Raw genomic sequence first — 22,983 nt, 5'->3', positions numbered from 1 at the left:
ATGCTTTTACATACACTATAGGGGAGATTTACTAAAACTGGTGTACACAGACTCTGGTGCAGCGGTGCATAGTAACCAATCAGCTTACAGGTTTTATTGTCAAAGCTTTTTTGAACAAGCTGAAGTTAGAAGATGATTGGTTACCATGAACAACTGTACCAGATTCTGTGTGCACCAGTTTTAATAAATCCCCCCCCCCCCATAGCGTATGTAAAGGCAAAAAATATTATTATTTTTTTTTTATGATGGCTTAAGGAAGAGTTAAAACCTTAATTGTGAAGATTTCCTTTAATTTTCTGTCCTGGAAACAGGAAATCTTAAGTTAGAATCTGGTGCAGTTGTGCACAGTAGCCAACCAGCTCCTGAGTACTCCAGTTTTAGTAAATCTCCCCCTATGGGTTAATTTACTAATGGGAAATAGGCTGTTCACTTTGCATGGAAATTTTCCCTTAGCTTAGTAAATGAGGTAAAACTCTACTGACTCATCTTTCAATAATGTGCAAGTATAAATGCTTGGAACGCTCTCATCCGCATGGAAGAAAACCATCTGGCTTTCAGGAAAAAACTCAAGACCTTCCTGTTCTAGAAGCTGACAACACTAAACGCATTTAGCACCTTGAGGCGATTCAGTTTGCATTTGCAGCGCTTTACAAATCATTCATTCATTCATAAATACTGTTTTTTTTCTATTTTCTTTCACAAAATAGATTTTCACCACATTTACCTTAAAGCGGCGTTCCACCCACAAGTGGAACTTCCGCTTGTTGTACTCCTCCCCCCCTCCGGTGCCACATTCCGGGAGCCTCAGCCGCGGGTACTGTCACCGCCTGGGCTCTCTCCTCCATCCCCGGCCGCCGGGCCAGTAGGAGAGAGGAGCGGAGCCTCGCGCATGCACAGTAGGGTTCCCAGCGTGAAGCCGTAAGGCTACACTGCCGGGTTCCCTTATTCGCAATGGAGGCGGCATGCACCCGACAGTTGATGGAAACATCAGCTGCGGTGCTGACATCGCTGGACCCCAGGACAGGTAAGTGTCCGATTATTAAAAGTCAGCAGCTGCAGTATGAGCAGCTGCTGGCATTTAATTTTTGCAGCGGTGGGTGGACCTCCGCTTTAAGCCAAGGAAAAATTCCCTTGCAAAGTCTGGGGATGCTCTGACAGTGTACTGAACTCTTCCAGGATTCCATACTGCAAGAAAGAGGTTTAAATTTGCCAATTGGGGATAATTTTCTTAGTGCAAATCTCCCCAACGGGGATACAGACAGCTATAAAACCTGACAAGGGAGTGTAACTCCTCAACACTTTATCCAAGGCTACAGATACAATTCAATGGTCAATTCAATGTGAAAGGGATCCATCTATGGGCAGGCTTATTGTACTCGAGTCGATCCATCGATCAACTTGGGTACAACCAGCATTTCCGATTTTTTTAGTATGCGATTATTGCCATCAGCTAGCTATCCTGTTTCCCCGAAAATAAGACCTAGCGTGATTGTCAGTGATGGTTGCAATATAAGCTCTACCCCCCAAAAGAGCCCTACCCTGTTTCCCCGAAAATAAGCTCTACCTTGAAAATAAGACTTACGCTAGGTCTTATTTTGGGGGAAACGGGGTATTTAGCTATAGCCGCTAGCAGTAAGCGCTGTGCTCTCCCAGCAGGGCTCTCCACGCCCCCCCCCCCCGATGGGAGAGCACATTAGCTCCATGGAAGGGAATCCACAATCAACACTGACTGTGTTGATGGGGGAAATCGTCTTTCAAACGCAGGAAAAAAAATAGCACAATCTAGGGCCGGCCAGCTTTAGAACTCTTTACATCTGGACTGTTTACTCTTGGTTTTACCAGTCTTGTAATAAGAATAATGACTCCTTAAAGTGACAATAATCTGTATTCTCCAAATATAATCCATATAACCCTTTCACTTTATGGCCCCACAATCTATTTTTGTTCCTCCATGTAATGTCCTCCTTTTCCCTCTCACATTAATTTGTTTGGAATAAGCAGTTAATGTTAGTTGTGATCATGTGCACTGCTCTATGCACACTACAAATCCCATAGTCCATGTCGGGAGAGAGCAAGGGATGGCGACTACGTTGTTTTATACAGAGGGACCATGAAGAATAAACGTAGCCACCCTCTAACAGGAAGTCTGATTACAGCAGCAAAAAAAAAAAAGGAATTTCAAGGAGGTTGACAGAAATAGAATACAGAATAGATTTTTTGAAAAACCAGAGATTTGACTTTAAAGCAGAGCCCCCTCCCAATCCAAGCATGAAATAATGTGGCTAAAACACAAGCATTAATACAATCACTGCATTTTTTATTCAAAATTATTATTATTATTAAACACTTGGAGTCTATTGTTAGTCTCTCCAGGTTAATAAGATACATCATTTGTAGTAAAAAAAATCCTCCCAAAAACAGAATTGCTTTTGTGCAATCGACCTCTGATAATGCAATTATTTTACCCTACTGTGCAAATAAAAAAATAAGCATTGTCCAGCACATGCCAAAAAGGAACATATAATAGTTCTGCCCATACGGCTGCAGTTCACAGACAGAGCGATTAATGCCAATTCAACAAGAGCATACAAAAGCTTTTAATATCTGTAACAGCTTTGAGTATGCCATGCTCCTGGCTTGTGGAGGGATGTTGTTGTCCCCAGCCGTTACGATCATCAGGTCTCAGTACTGTACTGCTAAGCCATTCCTTACCCCTGCGGTACCAGCTATCAGTGAATCCTGCACTGTACAGCCGCTCGGTACCTGGGAAGGGGGACAAGCACATAAACAAACTTCTACTAGTATCTTTTCTACCATGTTTAGCACCAAAAGTAACTGCACTGTACACTTTGAAGATCACCCGTTCAACAGTCTGAGAATGCTCAATACAATGCTTTTCCTCTAAAGCTACAATTCTTCTTCATTGTTGAAAAAAAAAAGAAAGATTATTAAGGTGGGCTTATACAGATCATGGACAGTAGGGCCCGGGACAAGGGGTGGGTGAGAGGGACAGTTGCCCTGGGCGCAATGATTTACTGGGTGCAGGATCCTCTAAGCTTGCACATCATGAATGAGGGAGGAGGGCGCCATTTGGCATCCTTGTCCTGGGTGCTGGACTTGTCCCAGCACTGCGGACAGTTATTGTACCATACAATTACAGGAAACAGTCATGAGACACAAGCATTGCCAAATTCCTCCTGAGAATTCTAGTTGCATGAATGTCATGTAGATCCTTTGCATTTATAGAGACTCAGTCATTGTCCATTCAGGGAAAAGCCACTTTTTAAATGCAACCCCTTGAGCTACTTGCTACATTACTCAGTTGGAGTTGCCAAAAAATACTCAGGGCTTAGCTGGAACAAGCTGCTGACAAATGCTATGCTAACACTCCAAAAGATCCAACTATACCACAATCATTGAATCCACATACACCTTGTTATATTCTTCAAGTCCCGAGATGAAGAGGGTGGAGTTACAGCCCCAATATGCGTTGGCTTTGCAAACAATCATTGGAATACATTTGTATTTGTACTTGAATACCACAGTGTGGCGCTTCAATTCCAAGGTGACCTTGGAAGCCCTTCATTGGGCAGAAGCTGCCAGGACAATATTTAGACTCTCTATATTCACCACTGACATACAATGGCATTAAAAAATTAAATGTAAAACAAACGTATAAAAAGGAACCAAAGGGTACCAGCACCTCTTATTCACTTCCCCAAATGTTGGGCGCGAAGGCGTTACATCAGCCCTGTGTAAGCTCCAATGTCATCTAACACAGAACCTACACAGGGGTTAGAACTGAACATGAATGGAAAAGTGGTGAAGGAGGATTATAGGTGGGTCAGGAGTGAGTCTTAAAGAGACTGCCGCGTTGCCCTGAATGGGAAAAATGGCCGTGTCTTTATTACTCAAATGACTGACCTGGAACAAGGGTGCATCTGAAGTGTTGACTTTAATGGCCTAATGCTTGCTGCAGGTTAGAGATTCATAAGATGGCCATGATAAGAAACTGCATGACAGCCAGGCAACTGGTGCTTTTGAAGGAGGATGGCAACATATCTCATGTCAGATACTGGATACTCTTCAATCACAACTGGAGAGAACGCCATATAATTGAAATGGCTTATACAAATTTGCCTACAATCTCCTGTACAAATCTAAAGGGGAAAAAAAAGTTCTTCAGCTGTTCTGAGGGCCTGTTTCACTAAGCTTGTCCATGTAAAGCCAATCTATTTCAACAGCATGGATACTTTATATACTAGGTCATTCCATAATAAGGGTTGTTCTAGATGTCCATAGCAACCAGATTTTCCCTTTCATTCTCCCAGAATGCAGTGCACTGTAGAGAGACTAGGTTGCTATGGATGACCAGATCAGTTCTTCTAGTCTAACATGATGAGAGGGCACAAGGGGCTGGATTGAAATAAATGAGAAGAAGTTAGCAACTTTTTAAGATTCCAGACATGTCATCAACCTGCAGAGTTTATAATCCCTTTTCTAAGTAACCCCAACCAGTGATGCAGTTTGAACCTTTACAGGTAAAAGTGAAATTGTTGTTTGGAAAGAATAACTTTGCCCCAGTTAGTCTATTGTCCATTTCAGACAGATCATAGAAGCTCGGTTAGCATGCCATGGCACATGCTTTAGTTCTCCAGCCTCCAAATTCTGAAATAAATGATGGGCAAAGCTGGGAGTTAAGCTAGTCCGCATTTTTCCCTTTTCTAGCCTGGTACACACTAAAGCCGGATACACACGGGCGAAATGTCGGGAGACAACGGACGGTTAAAAAAAAAAAAAAAAATGTCCGACATTCGGCCCGTGTGTATGTCAGTCTGTCGAACAAAAAAAAAAAACTGACAGGTCCAAGCCGCTGTACTAACCATCCAACGTTAGTACAGTGATCTCCCCCGCTGAGCTGTTGTGTGCTGACAGGGGGACGGCCCCCCGCCAGAACACTCTGATCAGCGCTTTCAGCCATTGGCTGAGAGCGCTGATGGGGAGCCTGTTGGCTGCTGGTTTTCCAGCATGCTCGTCCGACAGAAGACGACCAAACGGCTGGCTTCTGTTGGACCGGCTGGCATACACACAGGCCGAATGTCGGCCATTTTTATTTTTTTAACTGGCTGATGTCGGCCAGCATACAGCCTGTGTGTACAGGGCTTAAGAATCCAGATATCCTAGTCACATACAAAAAAATGACACTAGGATAATCTTAAGATTCCAGGGCTATCCTTCCAAATTTCTTTAATACATCTTTCATCGTTCTGACTGCTCTAGTCTGACAAAAAAGGTACAATTTGATTGGTTGATACAAGTAATACCAATTTGTACACCTCTTCACACTGTCTGAACAACAATGTAAAGTCAGTCAAGGAAGAGACAGAAGGTGCCACTGATAAAACTACACGTGATCTATTAAAGGAGGAATACTCCAATTTACCAAAAGGCCTTCTGAATTGGATTCACTTAATTCATTTAAAAACAAATCCTGGACAATGAAAGCACACGTTTTATGGGCCAAATCACTTCAAAGCCCAATTGTAGTCTTATACCTTTTCTTTTCACTTTGTACTCCTGTACTTCTGCATTTTATGGCATGCACTGGAGTACAAATATCCAAAGACCATACTCTTCTTAATAAATTTAGCTTGGAATTGGTTTAAATACTTTTAGTGGAAATGGACTTCCTGCTCTCCTTCTGCAGTGCTCTGTGCTTGCATAGCTGAGCGACAGACACACCCCTCATCACATGATCTTACAAAGACTTCTAATGCAGACCAAACCAGAGGGCGTGTCTGACCAGGTCTGTTAGATTACACAGAGCACTGGGCAGGGTGGTCAAACTCTGGTGCCCACTACCATGTGCACTCATATTTAGACAACCTACTCAACTGCTACAAGGAAAGTGGAAGGAAGACCATAAAAATTTAAGTTAAAGTGCAAGTTCACCTTTACAGAAAAATCTGTAAGGTGAACTTACACAGGTCACGCTCCTCGGTCCCGCTGACCTGGACCGCCGCTATCTCCGGTTATAAGCCCCGGTATATCCGTGTCAGGAGCCCGGGGCTTAGAAATCCGCTCTCCTTCCTCGAGTCTTCTCAATAGCTGACAGGACAGCTATGCGGCTGCTGATTGGTCGGTGCCGCCCTTCATGTGACGGCGCTGACCAATTAGAATGCTCCAAACATCCCTCCTGACGAGGAATGTTTTGGACATTCAGCAGAGAGGATTTCTAAGCCCCGGGCTCCTGGCGCGGATATACCGAGGCTTAGAACCGGAGATAGCGGCGGTCCAGGTCAGTGGGACTGGGTTGGGAGTGGTGAGGAGGGGCACCAATGTATTCAATGTTCTGCGCGAAATCACTTTCCTATTCATTTATTTTATGAGGAGGGGCACCTGTGTAAGTTCACCTTACAGAGTTTTCTGTAAAGGTGAACTTACCCTTTAAGAAAAATGGGCTCAATTCACAAAGCTTTACACAAGGATAAGAAGCTTTAATTTCAGCCATATAACCAGTTTTGAATCTCACAGGACTCAGCTGAGTTTTCTTTTTGGAAATAAGGCTCCTTATACTGGTGTTAAACTGAGCCTCATGCCTGGCTGAATATCTATTTCTAGGACTTCAGTTGGGCTTTAAGAGATTTCCAGACAAGTGACATCACTAAGCCTCATGTCTCGATGATGTTACAAGTCTCCAGCAAACCCTTGTGCTCCTGATGTTTGGCCAACAATGACTTCACAGGGTGGAAACTGGTAGACAGACTTGTCTAAGGAGTGTTTGGGGACTCAGGCAATGGGAACTCGGACAATTTAGTGCCAAAAAAGTCAGTCTGAATTCGCATTGTTCCAGTTAGAAAATGTAGATACAAAAATGTCATTACGGAGATGCTACTGTTGATATATTGTGTGATGCCCAGTCTGGGAAGTTGTCTAGATCAAACATGGGTATTCCCCAAGTATAAAGTCCAAAACATAAGGTCAGCATGCTGATAAGGTTTGTCCCCAGTCCAGCTTTCATCTAAAAAAAAAGAAAACAAAGATAAAGTATTAGAGAAAAGCCAATGTGCACCATGTTCAAATACAATATACACTATATTGTCAAAAGTATTGGGACACCTGCCTTTACATAAGCTTTAATGGCATCCCAGTCTTGGTCCGTAGGGTTCAATATTGAGTTGGCCCTCCCTTTGCAGCTATAACAGCTTCAACTCTTCTGGGAAGGCTGTCCACGAGGTTTAGGAGTGTGTCTATGGGAATGTTTGACCATTTTTCCAGAAGCGCTTTTGTGAGGTCAGGCATTGATGTTGGACGAGAAGGCCTGGCTCGCAGTCTCCGCTCTAAATCATCCCAAAGGTGTTCTATCGGGTTGAGGTCAGGACTCTGTGCAAGCCAGTCAAGTTCCTCCACCCCAAACTCACTCATCCATGTCTTTATGGGCCTTGCTTTGTGGCACTGGTCCAAATAATTTGGTGGAGAGGGATTATGGTGTGGGGTTGTTTTCAGGGGTTGGGTTTGGTCCCTAAGTTCCAGTGAAGGGACATTTTGGACAATTTCACGCTCCCAACTTTGTGGGAACAGTTTGGGGATGGCCCAACCCCTGAAAACAACCCCACACCATAACCCCCCTCCACCAAATTATTTGGACCAGTGCCACAAAGCAAGGTCTGTAAAGACATGGAAGAGTAAATTTGGGGTGGAGGACCTTGACTGGCCTGCACAGAGTCCCGACCTCAACCCAACAGAACACCTTTGTGATGAATTAGAGTGAAGACTACAAGCCAGGCCTTTCTAGTCCACATTAGTGCCTGACCTCACAAATGCGTTTCTGGAAGAATGGTCAAACATTCCCATAGACACACTCCTAAACCTTGTGGACAGCCTTCCCAGAAGAGTTGAAGCTGTTATAGCTGCAAAGGTTGGGCCAACTCAATATTGAACCCTACGGACTAAGACTGGGATGCCATTAACGTTCATGTGCGTGTAAAGGCAATACTTTTGACAATATCGTTTATCAAAAGCTATATTTTAGACAAGATTTGTTTAGCTCCGATTTTGATTCTAAAAACACAAGATACCATGTATATTATGATTTGAATTTTAGTGTTCTTTACGTTATTCTTCCAGATCTGGGCAGTAATCCTGCATGCCACAATGTCTGCGTTTTGCCCCTGTTCAGGAGTTTCCTGTAATAAAGACCAGTCACTGCTCTCTCTGTCTCTTTTTGCAGGGTGACTGGCACTGGTCGTGTTTCCGCACCCTTTTGTAGCTTTCCCCCAACAGCCTGTAGTGGATGGGCTTGCTTAGCCCCTCCCACAGCTCTGCTCTCTGCACAGGCTATATGCAGTACAGTGATTGGGTCACTGCTACTTGGAATTTGGTGTACACAAAGTGGGTTTTACATCATTTATGGCAACTGAGGAACATATATAAAAACTATTTTTTGTGCCGCAAGTACAAATTTAAAAATATAAGAACACAGCCTCTGGCTGGATCTGGAGATTTCTTCCAAGCTGTACCTGCAAAAGCATGTTGTAGCCATCTTTTACAGCTACAGTAGCCTGCCACTAAAAATTGTGGTAACAGTATATATAGATATATTATCCTGTTATCCACTTTTACAAGTGCTATGCACTGTGTAGTGTATAAGTGACCAAAATATGTATTCTCCTTTTTTCCTGAAAACTTTTGTTTGCGTTTGCACCATTTAAAAAAAAAAAAAAATACATAAATGAATTGGTATGATCTACTCACCATGTCTGGCACAGTTAAATGGCCATATGAAAATACAATGGCATTTGGAGGATTGGCAACAGGCAAAAGGAACGCACATGAGGCACTTATTGTAGCTGGTATAATTACTAGAAGGGGGTTCACTCCGATTCCTTCAGCCTTTAATCAAAGGGAAAAAAAAGCACAGATTAATTAAATATTAAACGCTAGGGAGATATTAAAGACACAGATCATGTAATCATTAATAGATCATTAGCACAAACAGTGAAGTGGATTGTGAGAGGGCCAACTAGGTACCACACATCCCTTGATAATGTAAGCATACAAAAAAATTAAAATAGTGGTACTGGGACTTTAAGTTGATTGTAAAGGTCCTTTTTTTTGTTTGTTTTTTTTTAAAATAACAAACATGTTATACTTACCTGCTCTGTGCAAGGGTTTTGCACAGAGCGGCCCCAATCCCCCTTTTCTGGGGTCCCCCGGTGGCACTCCTGGCTCCTCCTCCACATCGAGTGCCCCCCCATGGAGAGCCGCTTTCCATGGGGACACTCGTGCGGGCGCGCTCCCGAGTCCTGCTGCTGCGTCTTTTGACATAGACAGCAGGACTCAGCCCCGCCCCCCATGTCACTGGATTTGATTGAAAGCAGCGGTAGCCAATGGCTCAGTCCATCCAATGAGGACCCAGAGAGCTGCTGGGCTTGTTCTCATTGCTGGAAAGATCGGGTTCAGGCAAGTAAAAAGGGGGGATCTGGGGGGCAGCTGCACCACAGAAGGGTTTTAACCTTAGTGCATTAAGGTGAAAAACCACGAGACTTTAAAACTCCTTTAAGGTGGATACATATCTAAAAACAAGTAGAAAATTCCACATATGTCTATTTCACATATATTTTTTGAACCGGCCGATACCAGCCGATATTCAGCCCATGTGTACGGGGCTTAAAAGATTTTATTCTGCAACAAAAGGCAATGCGTTTTGGGGGCTCAATACTCCCCCTTCATCAGGGCTTGTAGAACAATAACCATAGGATGATGGATACCATCCTGGACTATAGGTTGGAACCCAACTAGGCATATACAAATGAAGGAACGTGAACAAAGATGGCTATATCCAGTCACCAGTCTAGGCCAGGTGCAGAAGGATCTAGGCTCACAAAAAAAAGGGTTGAATGATGCTACACCATTAGCAGAAAAAAATATTGCAGGGGAAATCTCTGTATTGAAAGGGAATATTGCAACAAATGCTGCTTTTTTCATTTGATCTTTTAATGATGTCTTCATGCTTATCTTTTTTATTATTGGCTGAAATTTTGCTTTAAGGTAGGGTATTGTTGCTACTACAAAAATACCAAAACCCCAGCTGTGTAAAAATCATAGCAATCCAGCCTCCATATCTGCATGAGAACAGTTTCTGGCATTGAGATTTACAATACGATAAAATACCAATTACCCTCCAAGACAGTCAGTAACTGCATCCTCTAAATAATGATCTAGTAAAGCTTCTATAAGCTGTACACACACAATAATTATCTCTAGCATGCAAGCACAATTCAACAATACTAACTCAATGGGGAAGGGGTGAGCTTAAAGGGGGCGTCAGAATGTGGCTAAGAAAGTATTAGTAAAAGTGTATAAATATATAATTTAGACAGGAGCCAACTAACCTATCAATGTATCTTGTATGGGCAGATTCATGGAACTCTCTGGGGTGGCTGTGGATTGTGCCTGCATGGTCATTTATACTGTAAAATCTATGTGTAGTCTAAATCAGGGCTTCAAATTTTAAGTCCTGAGCTACTAGCCAGGCCTTAAGGGTTATTCGCCACCAGTTGCCCCATCCAACCCCTACCCTGCCCCACCCCTAATTCCGCCCTCATAAATGATCTCATGAAATGACACTTAATATTTATTTTAACTTAATTCTGCATAAAACATTTAACAACAACTTTATCAGTGCCCATCAGTGCAGTCTCACCTGTGCCCATCAGTGCAGCCTCACCTGCGCCCATCAGTGCAGCTTCACCTGTGCCCATCATTGCAGCCTCACCTGTGCCCAGCCTCACCTGTGCCCATCATAGCAGCCTCACCTGTGCCCACCATTCCAGTGTGACCAGTGCCCATCATTGCAGCCTCACCTGTGCCCATCATAGCAGCCTCACCTGTGCCCAGTGCCCATCATTGCAGCCTCACCTGTGCCCATCATTGCAGCCTCATTTTTGTTATTGAGTATAGACATGCATTAAAGTGTATTTCCACTTTTTCAGCCAATTTGAGATAATCCCTGCTTTATATTTGTAACATTCCCATTCACATGGCATAACTTAAATGAAAATAAAAAAATCTAAAAATTGCTACTTACATTTTCAAACCATTATTAAACCTTCATTTTTTATTTTATTATCATAACAAACATGTCTATACTTATCTGCTCTGTGCAATACATTTGCACAGAGCAGCCCCGATCCTCTTCTTCTGGGGTCCCCCACCGGCGCTCCAGGCCTCTTCTCTTTGGCAGGTGACCCCCCATAGACAGCCACTTTCTGTGGGGCACCCGTGCATGCTCACTCCCGAGCCATCCTGTCTGCTTCTATTGACAGAGAGTGGGTGGCTTGGCACTGCCCCCCGCTTCCATGTCACAGCATTTTATTGACAGCAGTGGGAGCCAATGGGCCCCCGCTGCCATCGATCCGCCCAACGAGAGGGGGAGACAGCGGTGAGAGCCACTGCTCTCGTACACGTTGCTGGATCAGACTGGGCTCAGGTAAGAAGGGGGGGCAGCTGTATCACTGAAGGTTTTTCACCGTAATGCAAAAACCTTAAGGATTTAGAACCACTTTAGGTGTTTTTTACTTTCTTAAAGCGGAGCTCCGTCCAAAAGGGGAAGCTCCACTTGTTGGAACCCCCCCACACACACACACACACACAGTTCCCAGAAGGCAGAACCATTCAGAAAGAGTAGCGTGACTTGCGCATATGTGAAGTTGAAAACTGGCGGTGAAGCCTGAAGGCTTTACTGCCAGTTTCTCTTAGTGAAGATGCTGGCACCTGCACCTGAAGTTCGAGTGTTGACATTGCGGGATCCCAGGACAGGTAAGTGTTCTTTTATTAAAAGTCAGCAGCTACAGTATTTGTAGCTGCTGGCTTTTAATTTTTTTTGCCCCGACTGAAGCTCCTTTTTAAATTGAGGACCCAGTGTCCCCCCTCTGTAATGTTAAAGAGGAAGCTGTGAAGTTAAGGTTTACCATTTTTAACCCTATCTGTACTGTGCTGGCAGTTCCCATTAGAAGTTGTAAACTAGATTTCTACACTGTCTGTCTTAAAGGGTTAAAAATCTCGAGGCTAGGATTCATCACTGTATGTTATTATGAGGAAACTCAATCTGTCCCCACTTTGTCCTTCTGAAATTGTTCAGTTTTTAAAAAAACCTTCTGCCTTTAGAACCACTTTAATAATGGAGGAGCAACCAACCTGAAAATAGAGCGTGGAAGAGAACTTTACAAACTTGTTTGGGCCACTCTTCTGAACTAAAACATTGGCAGTGTATGGGTAAGGGGGCAGGAGATGGAAGGTGCACAGCAGAGATTGCCAATTGTGGGGCAGTATTGATCAGATTCTGCTTCTATCCTTTGATCACTCGTTTCTTCCAATAGCAGCTCAAGGGCCACCCACAGATAGGAGACTGCTTCATATTCAAGTGGATCAGGTGACAATCAGGCAATGGTTATCTCATATCTACAGGTGCACTAAAGATTACATTTTGCACACAGTTTCTGAATTTGTGACATACCAGAGAAGAAAGGATGGGTTGGAATATGGTGATGGTGGCCGGGTTGCTTGCCACTTCTGTAACAGATGTCACCAGTAGACAGACGATCAGTACAATCACCCAGACAGGCAGGCTGCTTAAAGGTTCCATCTTGTGTCCAACCCATGTTGAAAGGCCAGAGACCTGAACCAAGAAAAAAAAAAGATTAACATTGTACCATTCAAACAATTCTGCTATACATTCATTACAAAGAGTTCAATGAAGTGCAAAGTGCAGTAATTCACAGCAGCCAATCAAACTATGCGCCAACAATTTGAATAGAGCAATACTAATATCTAATTGGTTAATACAGCTTACCACTTTATGCTGCCAATGATGGTCTGTATACAGTATAATGGTTATATTTGTACAAAGAAAAATAAGCAAGAGTTAAAGTTAAACTCCAGGCAGATATAAAATACACAAATGAATGAAGCCATACATTCATGAACAATTCATATTGTAATGCCCTGTATAACAGCATTCAGGGAGGGAGATGAATGGGCAGGACTTAGAGCCAATCAGGTGCGCTGTTACATGTAAATATGCTGACAAGAAAAATACTGATAAGAGGTAATAGTAGACAGAGCAGAGAGATGATCTCATCCATCTGCTGCTGCTCCTCTTTCAAGGATCTCTGTTAAGTCAGAATCGCAAAGAGCATTTCTCGGCTTTTGAGAATGCTAGTTCCCTGGCAGTCATGTTGAAGCTTTGGCTTGAGTCCCTTAATCAGAACAAGCATGGAGGTAAAGAACACTTAAAAGCACTTTAATCAGGCGCAAAGCATTTTCTTCAGGCCAGTTATGGCTGCCTCCACAATTCCCTTATTACAATGTCTCTTGTACTGCCTAGTCAACAGACCTTAGCTAGCCATAGATTAGTCCTTGTTTTTTTGTTCAAGCAGGTTAAAGGAAAAAAACAGACCCGATTCCCTCATCCACACATTCAAGGTGAATGGGGAATACTCCCATTGTGTCATTGTATTCTGACAGTGGGGAGGCTTCCCCGACATCAGAATACACTGATCAGCACTGCAGGCTATAGCACAGTGTGATCCAAAAAGCCAAAATTTAGGTGCCGTGTCATTCAGGTAGAGGAGGTAAAGTCCAAGTAGACCGCAGGGACAGGGAGGCAGTACAGGCATGGACAGGGAGCTCGTCCTAGCTCCAAGCTGCAACAATGTCAAGGAAAAAGGATCCATAAGCCGCACATCATGAAGCAGACCCATGTGCATGAAGTGAGATGAATGGCAGCCTCAGCCCGGACTCCAACTAGGCCATGCTCCCAATGCATTTTGTTCCGATCCTTGGAGCTTAATCATGGGGATCCCCATGATTAAGCTCCAAGGGGCAGAGTAGATAGAAGACAAAAAAAAAAACTAAAAAAAACTAGGCACTAAAAAAAGAACAAAAAAAAAAAGGAAAAGAAAAAAAAGGCGTCATCCTCAAGAGTCAACTTACATTTTTTAACCTGCACTACAAGTAAGATGGCTGGAAAGTGTTTTATTTCAACAGCTCTCTCATTTATGTATGTAATAGAGGCAAAAGAGAAATGGGCAAGCAGCTCATCAGTTTATAGTCAGAGAGACATCCCCTGTGATAGAGGAAATTTACTGCAACATCCCCAGCTCAGCTATTTCTAATGTTATGATACAAACTGAATTCTGAGTTACTGACAGTAGGTGGAAGATGGGACATGACTATGGAGGTGCCGTTGTGGTGAAGTTCTTAAAAGGGATATGATAATTGGAAGGTATGAGTAGATGTACAAAGTGGGTTGTATTGACTGTAGAGAAGTGCATATAGCTATTCAATATATGTGAATGACTTACTTCACATCCCTTAGCCAAGGCAAAACCCCCTCCAACCAATATAACGATATGCCAAGGTATACATTCTTCAAACTCCTTCCAGGTGATCATCGATGTGTACTCCCCGGACTGGGAAGGCTTAGACTTTTCTAGAATAAAAAAACAAAACAAGGACATTGTAGATATAAAGGCAAGGTAATGGAACCAAAAATATATTTTAGGTCATTCAAACCAGCAACAACACAAAGCCAGCAGAGAAGGTTTAGCAGGAATGGATGGGGCTGTAACCCACGAATGGGACGCATGTACTATATTGAAACATCAGATGATTAGAAGTCTCTTGTCACTATAGCCAACAGAGGCTATTATAGCAGAGGTATAGACTGGTGCGCACATGAATAAGTCATCTTAAAGTGGTTCTAAAGTCAGAAGGGTTTTTATCTTAATACATTCTATGCATTAAGATAAAAAAACCTTCTGTGTGCAGCAGCCCCCCCCCCAGGATTGGGGCTGCTCTGTGCACAACCACTGCACAAAGCAGGTAAGTATAACATGTTTATTATTTTTAAAGGAAAAAAAAAATGAGACTTTAGTATCACTTGAAGTGGAGTGACAGGCCAATTTGGATAGTACATTTGCATAAAAATGCTAACGATAACCAAGGCCTTAAAACCAAGTCCATCTTGGGAGTGTTGCTTTAAACCAACTTGCATGCAAAGTTTAATAACCCGCAATACAGCTATATACAACTTACCTCTTGATCTACAACGCAGCCAGCTGGGTTTGCGTCCAGGTATAATAAATAACAGAAATCCAAAGAGAATAGCTGAGGTAGCGTCCGACTTATACCCTTTCCTGTTCAAAGAAAGACATAAAATAAAAAGGCATAAAATGTTACATCACTGTAGGAAAATCTCCTGAAGGAGGGGGGAGGGGGATCTGCATACTGACACCATTACAGGAAAGGTTTGTGTTGCCCATAGCATACAGTCAGATTTCAGGATTTCAGACGTCATTATCTAAAGTAGGTTTGAAAACTTAAGGATGGAAAGGAATAATTTGGATTCTATTAGCGAGAAGCAAAAAAAAAAAATTGCTGAGCCAGTAAAGGTTAAATACCCCAGCTTCATTCATAAACTGGTAAAAAGTGGTCTGGCAGTTCCAGCATGGCAGATGAACTTGTATTTTCATTGGTTGCGAGGGCACTGATGAGCGCTCTTGTAGCCCACTGACGTCCTCCGTCTTTCAAACAGAAAGCCAGACCATTAAGCTGTCCTTTTAAAAAGAATTACTGTATTTATCGGCGTATAACACGCACCTTAACTTTAAGAGGGAAGTTTTAGGGAAAAAAAAATAATTTTAAATAAAGGACTTTGAAGCAAAATAAGGGTCAGTGCCCATCAATGCAGCCTCACCAGTGCCCATCAATGCAGCCCGATCCATGCCCACCTGCAGCCTCTAATATGCAAATCATTGCAGCCCATTTTGTGCCCACCTGCAGCCTCTAATATGCCCATAATTGCAGCCCGTTTTGTGCCCATCTGCAGCCTCTAATATGCCCATCATTGCAGCCCTTTTTTGTGCCCATCTACAGCCTCTAATATGCCCATTATTGCAGCCTGTTTAGTGCCCATCTGCAACTTCTAACATGCCCATCATTGCAGCCTGCTTAGTGTCCATCTACAGCCTCACCTTTGCTGATCATTGCAGCCATGCCAGTGCTGGATTACACTGATGCGCGATCTCCTGTGTACCCGGCACTCAGTCACTCATAGTCCCGCCCGGCTCATATGATAGACAGAACAGTGGTCCAATGCCGGGCCAGTGGGGCGGGACTGCGTGTGACTGAGCGCCAGGTACACAAGAGATTTCGGCTCTGTGTAATCCGGCACTGGCGTGGCTGGGAGGCAGCAGGAATCGGCGTATAACACGTACACGCGATATTCCCCTGGTTTTCAGGGGGCAAAAGTGCGTGTTATACGTCGATAAATACAGTACTTGTTTTTGTACTGACATTTTTCTTGATCACCAGCCTAATGGAAATTGTACCACATTATTGCTATACTTCAGAAACCCTGTACAGGGGTACGGGCTGAAAGCTGGAGGACATTTCTGCAGGAGCTCACGTTGCACCCATGATTTACTGATCCCGGGTGCAATGCTTTCCAGAGTCCTGCAGGAAAAACAAATAAATGCATATTTTTTTGCTGCAAAAATATGTTAATTTATTATTTTATCTGTAAAGGTAAATATATCCTTTAAGAAGTGGCAGGGGTAAGGTTTTATTCTGTCACAGTGTGACATTAGAACAGCAGAGGGAGCAATATATGAATGAAGCTGCTTTATTATTAGATTGGACTCTGTCTCATTGCTTCTATTTAGCATTACTTTTCTGAGCAATGGAACCGATATTCCTCTACTCTCTTCCTTTGCAGTATATATGTTCTTTGTCTATTAGTAATTAAATGATTTTTTTTTAGCCTGTATAATCTCTCAAATGGTAATATAAGTTTGTGTATAACCAGGATACAAGCTAAACAGACAGGGGGACATATATCATGCAACTCGGCAACAAATGTAGGGCGCTATTCAGGCTGTTTTTGAGACCCCTGCACATGCAATCCTGGATAGCAAAGAAATCTGCAAAGGCCTGAGGCAGATTAAGAGCTTGTTTACACCATGTGAGATGAGCTGCATTGATCAGCCTAGATCTGTACAAATTCAACACAAGGGCACTTGAAAACAATTGTTTTTATGTGCCTGTTCACACCATAAGGCTCGATTCACACCTATGCATGTTGCTTTTGAGCGTTTTTGGAGGTTTTTTTTTCATGCTTGCCACGTTTTTGAGCAGCGTTTTTGTAGCGTTTTTGCGGCGTTTTTGCCACGATTTGCGTTTTGTTTTTTTTTTTTTACAGTTTTTTTTACAGTCTAAAAAAAAAATTTTAAAAAAATTCAAAAAAAAACAAAAAAAAAAAAAAACGGCAAAAACGCACCAAAAACGCTGCAAAAACGCTGCAAAAATGGTGCACTTGCGTTTTTGATGCTTGTCCATTGAAATCCATTACATGCAAAACGCTGCTTTTTGCATGAAAAAAAGTCCCTGACCCTTTCCAAAAATGCAGAGAAACAAAAAGGCATTGATGTGAACATGTTCCATAGGAACCCATGTTAAAAAATTCCCGTGCATTTCTGCAAAATGCAAAATGCATCAAAAAACGCGCTAGTGTGAATGGAGCCTTACACTGCATTGATAATGCAGATATGCTGCATTTTTACACAACGCATATAACTGCACTGTGTCGCAATGCACTGCAGTGCATAAAGTTGAGTGACTTATTATTTTGTGAAACTTCAATAAAAAAGGTATAAAAAATTTAAAAAAAATTTAAAAAAAGAGAAAATTGTAAACTGCGTGTTGTAACAAAACATTGCACCACCCCTTACCTCCCCTACACAAGGTGCTCCAGCATACAGGTTTTAGTGTGTGGGCTGGTATGAAAGCGATCTTAGCACTGAAGATGAGATAAATTTATAAAGCAAAACAGACATACAATTGAAGCAAAATTAAAGTCTGAAATAAAAAACCTGTAAGCAGGAAGGCTCTTTATTGCAGAATAGACATGCAATGTCTCTTCTTCAATAAAATAAACCTACCTGCTTGCTCACAGCTTTATGTAGGATGCACACTGAACTGCACATGCGTAGCTCCGTTTACATTATGGCACAGTACCCGTTTGCTGGGATTACTTCACTCCTGCACATGAGCACGAGGGAGTTCACCCCACGCCAGCTAATCGAAGTGACCAAAGACCAGAACCCAGGAGAAGCCAGGAAGAAGATGCCGTTGCCAGAAATCAAGCTCATGGGAATTAAACTGCTGAAGCAGATGTAAGTATGGTGGACTTTAGTTCCGCTATAAGAAGTGCTCAGGCACAGGTTTAGTCTGTCGTAGTATTTTATAGCAGCTAAGGTGGGGAATTCATTAATCAGGCTGCAACCTTATGGTAAATCTGTCCTATAATCTGTCTTGCTGCTCCTGTTTAGCTTTGGCCTTGCTGTGTGACATATTTAATAAATGTAGATTATGTAGATAAACATTCATGAGGTGTACACCAAATTAAAGATCAGTGACAGAAATCATAAAAAAATCGTGTTATCCACCTAGCACAACTCACAGTCCAAACAGTGAATCCCAACCTGGGACAAATCCGGGATCCCGGGTGAACCAAGACAAGGCCATTAACAGGAAGATTGTGAGCGTTACAACTTCCTGGTAGCTGCAAGGAAAAAAAATAACATTTATTGCCGGATCTTTAGAATGCAGATGTTCCAAATACACAATACGGCATCTTGATAAGGTAAAATTGGAGAATAACTATGGTCAAACTATAAAATCACACATGCTGTACAGGCTGCCCATGCAAGTTAGACTGGGCTCTCTACTTTTCTGGAACATTTTGTAAATGCCTATCAATCCTTCTGGTAGAACCATTAGATGGGCACTTACTGTGATAGGACAACATCACTCTTGCTTACACAGTACAATCACCATCACCCTTGTTGCTGCTGTAGCTGCTTAAACCTAGAACACATGGGCCAAAAGTTTTGGAGGCATCAGTCAATTCAATAGAAACAGCCAACATTTGGGCCATCTGTACAGCAGCCAGACGTTCAGCCGGCTTCTGTCGAAGGGTCATGACCGAAAAAGGTCTGCAGACCGCCTTCCGATCAGCGCTCTGAGAAGACCGGAGTGTTCTGGGAGGGGGGCAACCATTCCCCTATCAGAACACAATAGCACAGTAGGGGAGATTGCAGTACCAACATCGGATTGTTAGTACAGCTGCTCTGACCTGATTCAACCAGAAAAAAAAACTAGCAGTGTGTACGAGGCTTTGGATGCTGGCATAATTGATATTTCTATTAATGAATAGCCATGCCTGGGCTCTGCCCACAGCTCCATAGATGTCCACAGGAGTTAGAGCTGCACGATTCTGTGAAAAATGAGAATCACTATGTTTTTGCTTAATATAAAGATCACGATTCTCTGCGTAACATCATCTTTCACATTATACAAAAAAATTGGGCTAACTTTACTGTTTAGTTTTTGTTTAAATGCATTGAAGTGTATTTTCTACAAAAAAAATTGACTTTGAAAGACCGCTGCGCAAAAGTGTGACATAAAATATTGCAATGACTGCCATTTTATTCTCTAGGGTCTCTGCTAAAAAAATATATAATGTTTGGGGGTTCTAAGTAATTTTCTAGCAGAAAAGACTGATTTTAACTTGTAAGCAACAAGTGTCAGAAAAAGGCCTGGTCTTTAAGTGGTTAAATTGCCCTCATTTACAGACAAAAGTTCATCCCTTTGATCTCTAAAAGAACTAAATGTTACAATGTTTCTTTTTATCTCCCATAGGGTTGTCCCGATACCACTTTTTCAGGACCGAGTACAAGTACCGATACTTTTTTTCAAGTACTCGCCGATACCGAATACCGATACTTTTTTTTATGTCACGTGACAGTGTTTTTTTTAATTTATTTTTTTAACAGTGCTTTTTTTTTTTGGGGGGGGGGGGTGAACGGTGTATGTGTGTGTGTGTGTGTGTTTTGTTTTGTTTTTTAAATTTACAATTTTTATTTTTTACAATAATTTTTTTTTATTCTTTATTGTTGCAATATGTGTTTTTTTTGTTTTTGTTTTAATCAGCCCTGTTGGGGGGCTTTGGTGAGATATCAGGGGTCTTAACAGACCTCTGATATCTCCCCCTTGAGACAGAGAAAGAGACAGAGGATAGAGATTCCCCAGTCCCTTTCTCTGCAGCCTCAGCTGCACTGAGAATGAATGGAGAGAAGACAGCGGCTCCTCTCCATTCATAAACTGACACATCGTAATCACAGGAGATTACAATGTTTCAGTTATGTGAATGGACAGAGTCAGCTGACTCTATCCATACACAAAGGAAGGAGGAGGAGGACGGCGGAACGGAGGGGGAGAACGGAGGGGGAGAACGGAGGGGGACAGAGAAGGAGGGGGGAACGGAGGGGACAGCGGAGAGGCACAGGGAAGGAAAGGGGAACGGAGGGGGACAGCGGAGAGGCACAGAGGAGGAAAGAGGAACGGAGGGGGACAGCGGAGAGACACAGGGAAGGAGAGAGGAACGGAGGGGGACAGCGGAGAGACACAGGGAAGGAGAGAGGAACGGAGGGGACAGCGGAGGGGGACAGAAAAGGAGAGAAGAACGGAGGGGACAGCGGAGGGGGACAGAAAAGGAGAGAAGAACGGAGGGGGACAGCGGAGGGGGACAGAAAAGGAGAGAAGAACGGAGGGGGACAGCGGAGAGGCACAGAAGAAAGGAGGGGGCATGGAGGATAATGCAGTGACAGTCAGCGGTGAGCGATCACCGCTGTGTCACTAAAGCAGCTGAAAGCCGCTGGGGGAGAAGCTTGTAACTCCCCCATGCGCCGATCACAGCTGACTTCCAGGTATCGGGGGAAGCATCGGGAGCATTTGCCCGAGTACAAGTACTTGGGCAAATGCTCGGTATCGGTGCCGATACCGATACTAGTATCGGTATCAGGACAATCCTAATCTCCCAGCACTAAGCAATGCTGATAAACATTTTGTTGTTTTTTGTTTTTTGACAGATGTGAATGAGCAGAGAAGCTCTGCACTTTTTACATTAATGAATCGTGGAAATGCTGGATTAAGAACGCGAGGGGGGTTGAATCGAGATTGCGATTTTTTTTAACAATTACTCCTGCAGCTCTAACAGGAGCCCTGCTCATTACCCCCTACCCCCCTTCAGCACTGCTTAGCAGGATGCTGGAGAAATCCAGCCTTCCAACTAGAGGATTTACATAGGCTTTTTAAGTTTTCACTCTAAAATTATTTCATCTTCAGCATAATACAGTATCAAAAACGGTATCTGGTTACTTGTATCACTTGTGAGTTGCCATATAAAACATACCTTAAGGGGCCCAGCTTTTCATATTCTTGTCTCAAAATCTTCCTGGAGTCATCTTCCGTAGGAGATTTTGATTTTCGACAGCACTGCATTTCTTTTAGACTGAAAAAACAATATATAGAGAACATGTTTTATATTGACTTCGTATGAACACAAAAAAACAAAAGGTTAATTTTCTTTAGATTTATATGTAAAGGTTTAGCTTGATGTAAACCTTATCAGTGTGTTTAAAAAACATTGTTTTTCAATTTTAATGTATGTAGATGGGGACAGCCAGATGTGATTGTTACATATGCAGTCTCTGCTTACTACTCTACAGGGCTACACAATGGCTGTTCTTTACTGTTCCTTCTCAACTCTATAGTTTTGCAGCCTGCTGAAATACACATAGCAGATGTCTCCACTCAACTGTTGAGGCTAAGTGACTGCAGTGAAATACAGCACACCCTCTAGTGGTTATTCTACAAATGTCTCTCTCTCTCCGTCCCTCTCTCTCGCTATCTCCCTCTTACTCTCCCTTTCCGTCTCTCTCTCCCTTTCCGTCTCTCCCTCTCTCTTTCCGTCTCTCTCTCTCTCTTTCCGTCTCTCTCTCTCCCTTTCCGTCTCTCTCTCTCTCCCTTTCCGTCTCTCTCTCTCTCCCTTTCCGTCTCTCTCTCTCCCTTTCCGTCTCTCTCTCACAAAAGTGAATACACCCCTCACATTTTCGTAAATATTTTATTATATCTTTTCATGTGACAACACTGAAGTAATGACACCTTTCTACAATGTAAAGTAGTGAGTGTACAGCTTGTATAACAGTGTAAATTTGCTGTCCCCTCAAAATAATTCACACAGGTATTAATGTCTAAACTGCTGACAACAAAAGTGAGTACACCCCTAAGTGAAAATGTCCAAATTGGGCCCAAAGTGTCAATATTTTGTGTGTTCACCAATATTTTCCAGCACTGCCTTAACCTTCTTGGGCATGGAGTTCACCAGAGCTTCACAGGTTGTCACTGGAGTCCTCTTCCACTCCTCCATGACAACATCACAGAGCTGGTGGATGTTAGAGACCTTGCGCTCCTCCACCTTCCATTTGAGGATGCCCCACAGATGCTCAATAGGGTTTAGGTCTGGAGACATTCTTGGCCAGTCCATTACCTTTACCCTCAGCTTCTTTAGCAAGGCAGTGGTCATCTTGGAGGTGTGTTTGGGGTCGTTATCATGTTGGAATACTGCCCTGCGGCCCAGTCTCCGAAGGGCTCTGCTTCAGTATGTCACAGTACATGTTGGCATTCATGGTTCCCTCAATGAACTGTAGCTCCCCAGTGCCGGCAGCACCACCATGCTTGACTGTAGGCAAGACACACTTGTCCTTGTACTCCTCACCTGGTTGCCACCACACACGCTTAACACCATCTGAACCAAATAAGTTTATATTGGTCTCATCAGACCACAGGACATGTTTCCAGTCATCCATGTCCTTCGTCTGCTTGTCTTCGGCAAGCTGTTTGCGAGCTTTCTTGTGCATAATCCTTAGAAGAGGCTTCCTTCTGGGATGACAGCCATGCAGACCAATTTGATGCAGTGTGCGGCGTATGGTCTGAGCACTGACAGGTTGACCCCCCACCCCTTCAGCCTCTGCAGCAATGCTGGCAGCACTCATGCATCTATTTCCCAAAGACAACCTC

At 43.0% G+C, this 22,983-nt stretch overlaps 1 protein-coding gene across 1 annotated transcript in view; it reads right to left on the bottom strand.

Annotated features, from left to right (window-relative positions):
• Nucleotides 1-2,260: 2,260 nt before the first annotated feature.
• LOC141112067 (solute carrier family 13 member 1-like) overlaps nt 2,261-22,983 on the bottom strand; it is a 74,820-nt gene continuing 54,097 nt past the window's right edge. The window contains exons 10-16 of the mRNA XM_073604478.1: nt 21,317-21,415; nt 18,524-18,625; nt 15,100-15,200; nt 14,367-14,494; nt 12,518-12,679; nt 8,755-8,892; nt 2,261-7,021 (exon numbers count right to left, since the gene is read on the bottom strand). Of these exons, the coding sequence (XP_073460579.1) occupies nt 6,881-7,021; nt 8,755-8,892; nt 12,518-12,679; nt 14,367-14,494; nt 15,100-15,200; nt 18,524-18,625; nt 21,317-21,415 (871 nt within the window). The 3' untranslated portion in view covers nt 2,261-6,880. The remainder of the gene's footprint in view (nt 7,022-8,754; nt 8,893-12,517; nt 12,680-14,366; nt 14,495-15,099; nt 15,201-18,523; nt 18,626-21,316; nt 21,416-22,983) is intronic.

Source organism: Aquarana catesbeiana, linkage group LG11, assembly GCF_042186555.1.
Source record: "Aquarana catesbeiana isolate 2022-GZ linkage group LG11, ASM4218655v1, whole genome shotgun sequence".
In the NCBI taxonomy this organism is placed as follows: Eukaryota; Metazoa; Chordata; class Amphibia; order Anura; family Ranidae; genus Aquarana; species Aquarana catesbeiana.
This window is presented reverse-complemented; position numbering and strand designations above follow the sequence as displayed.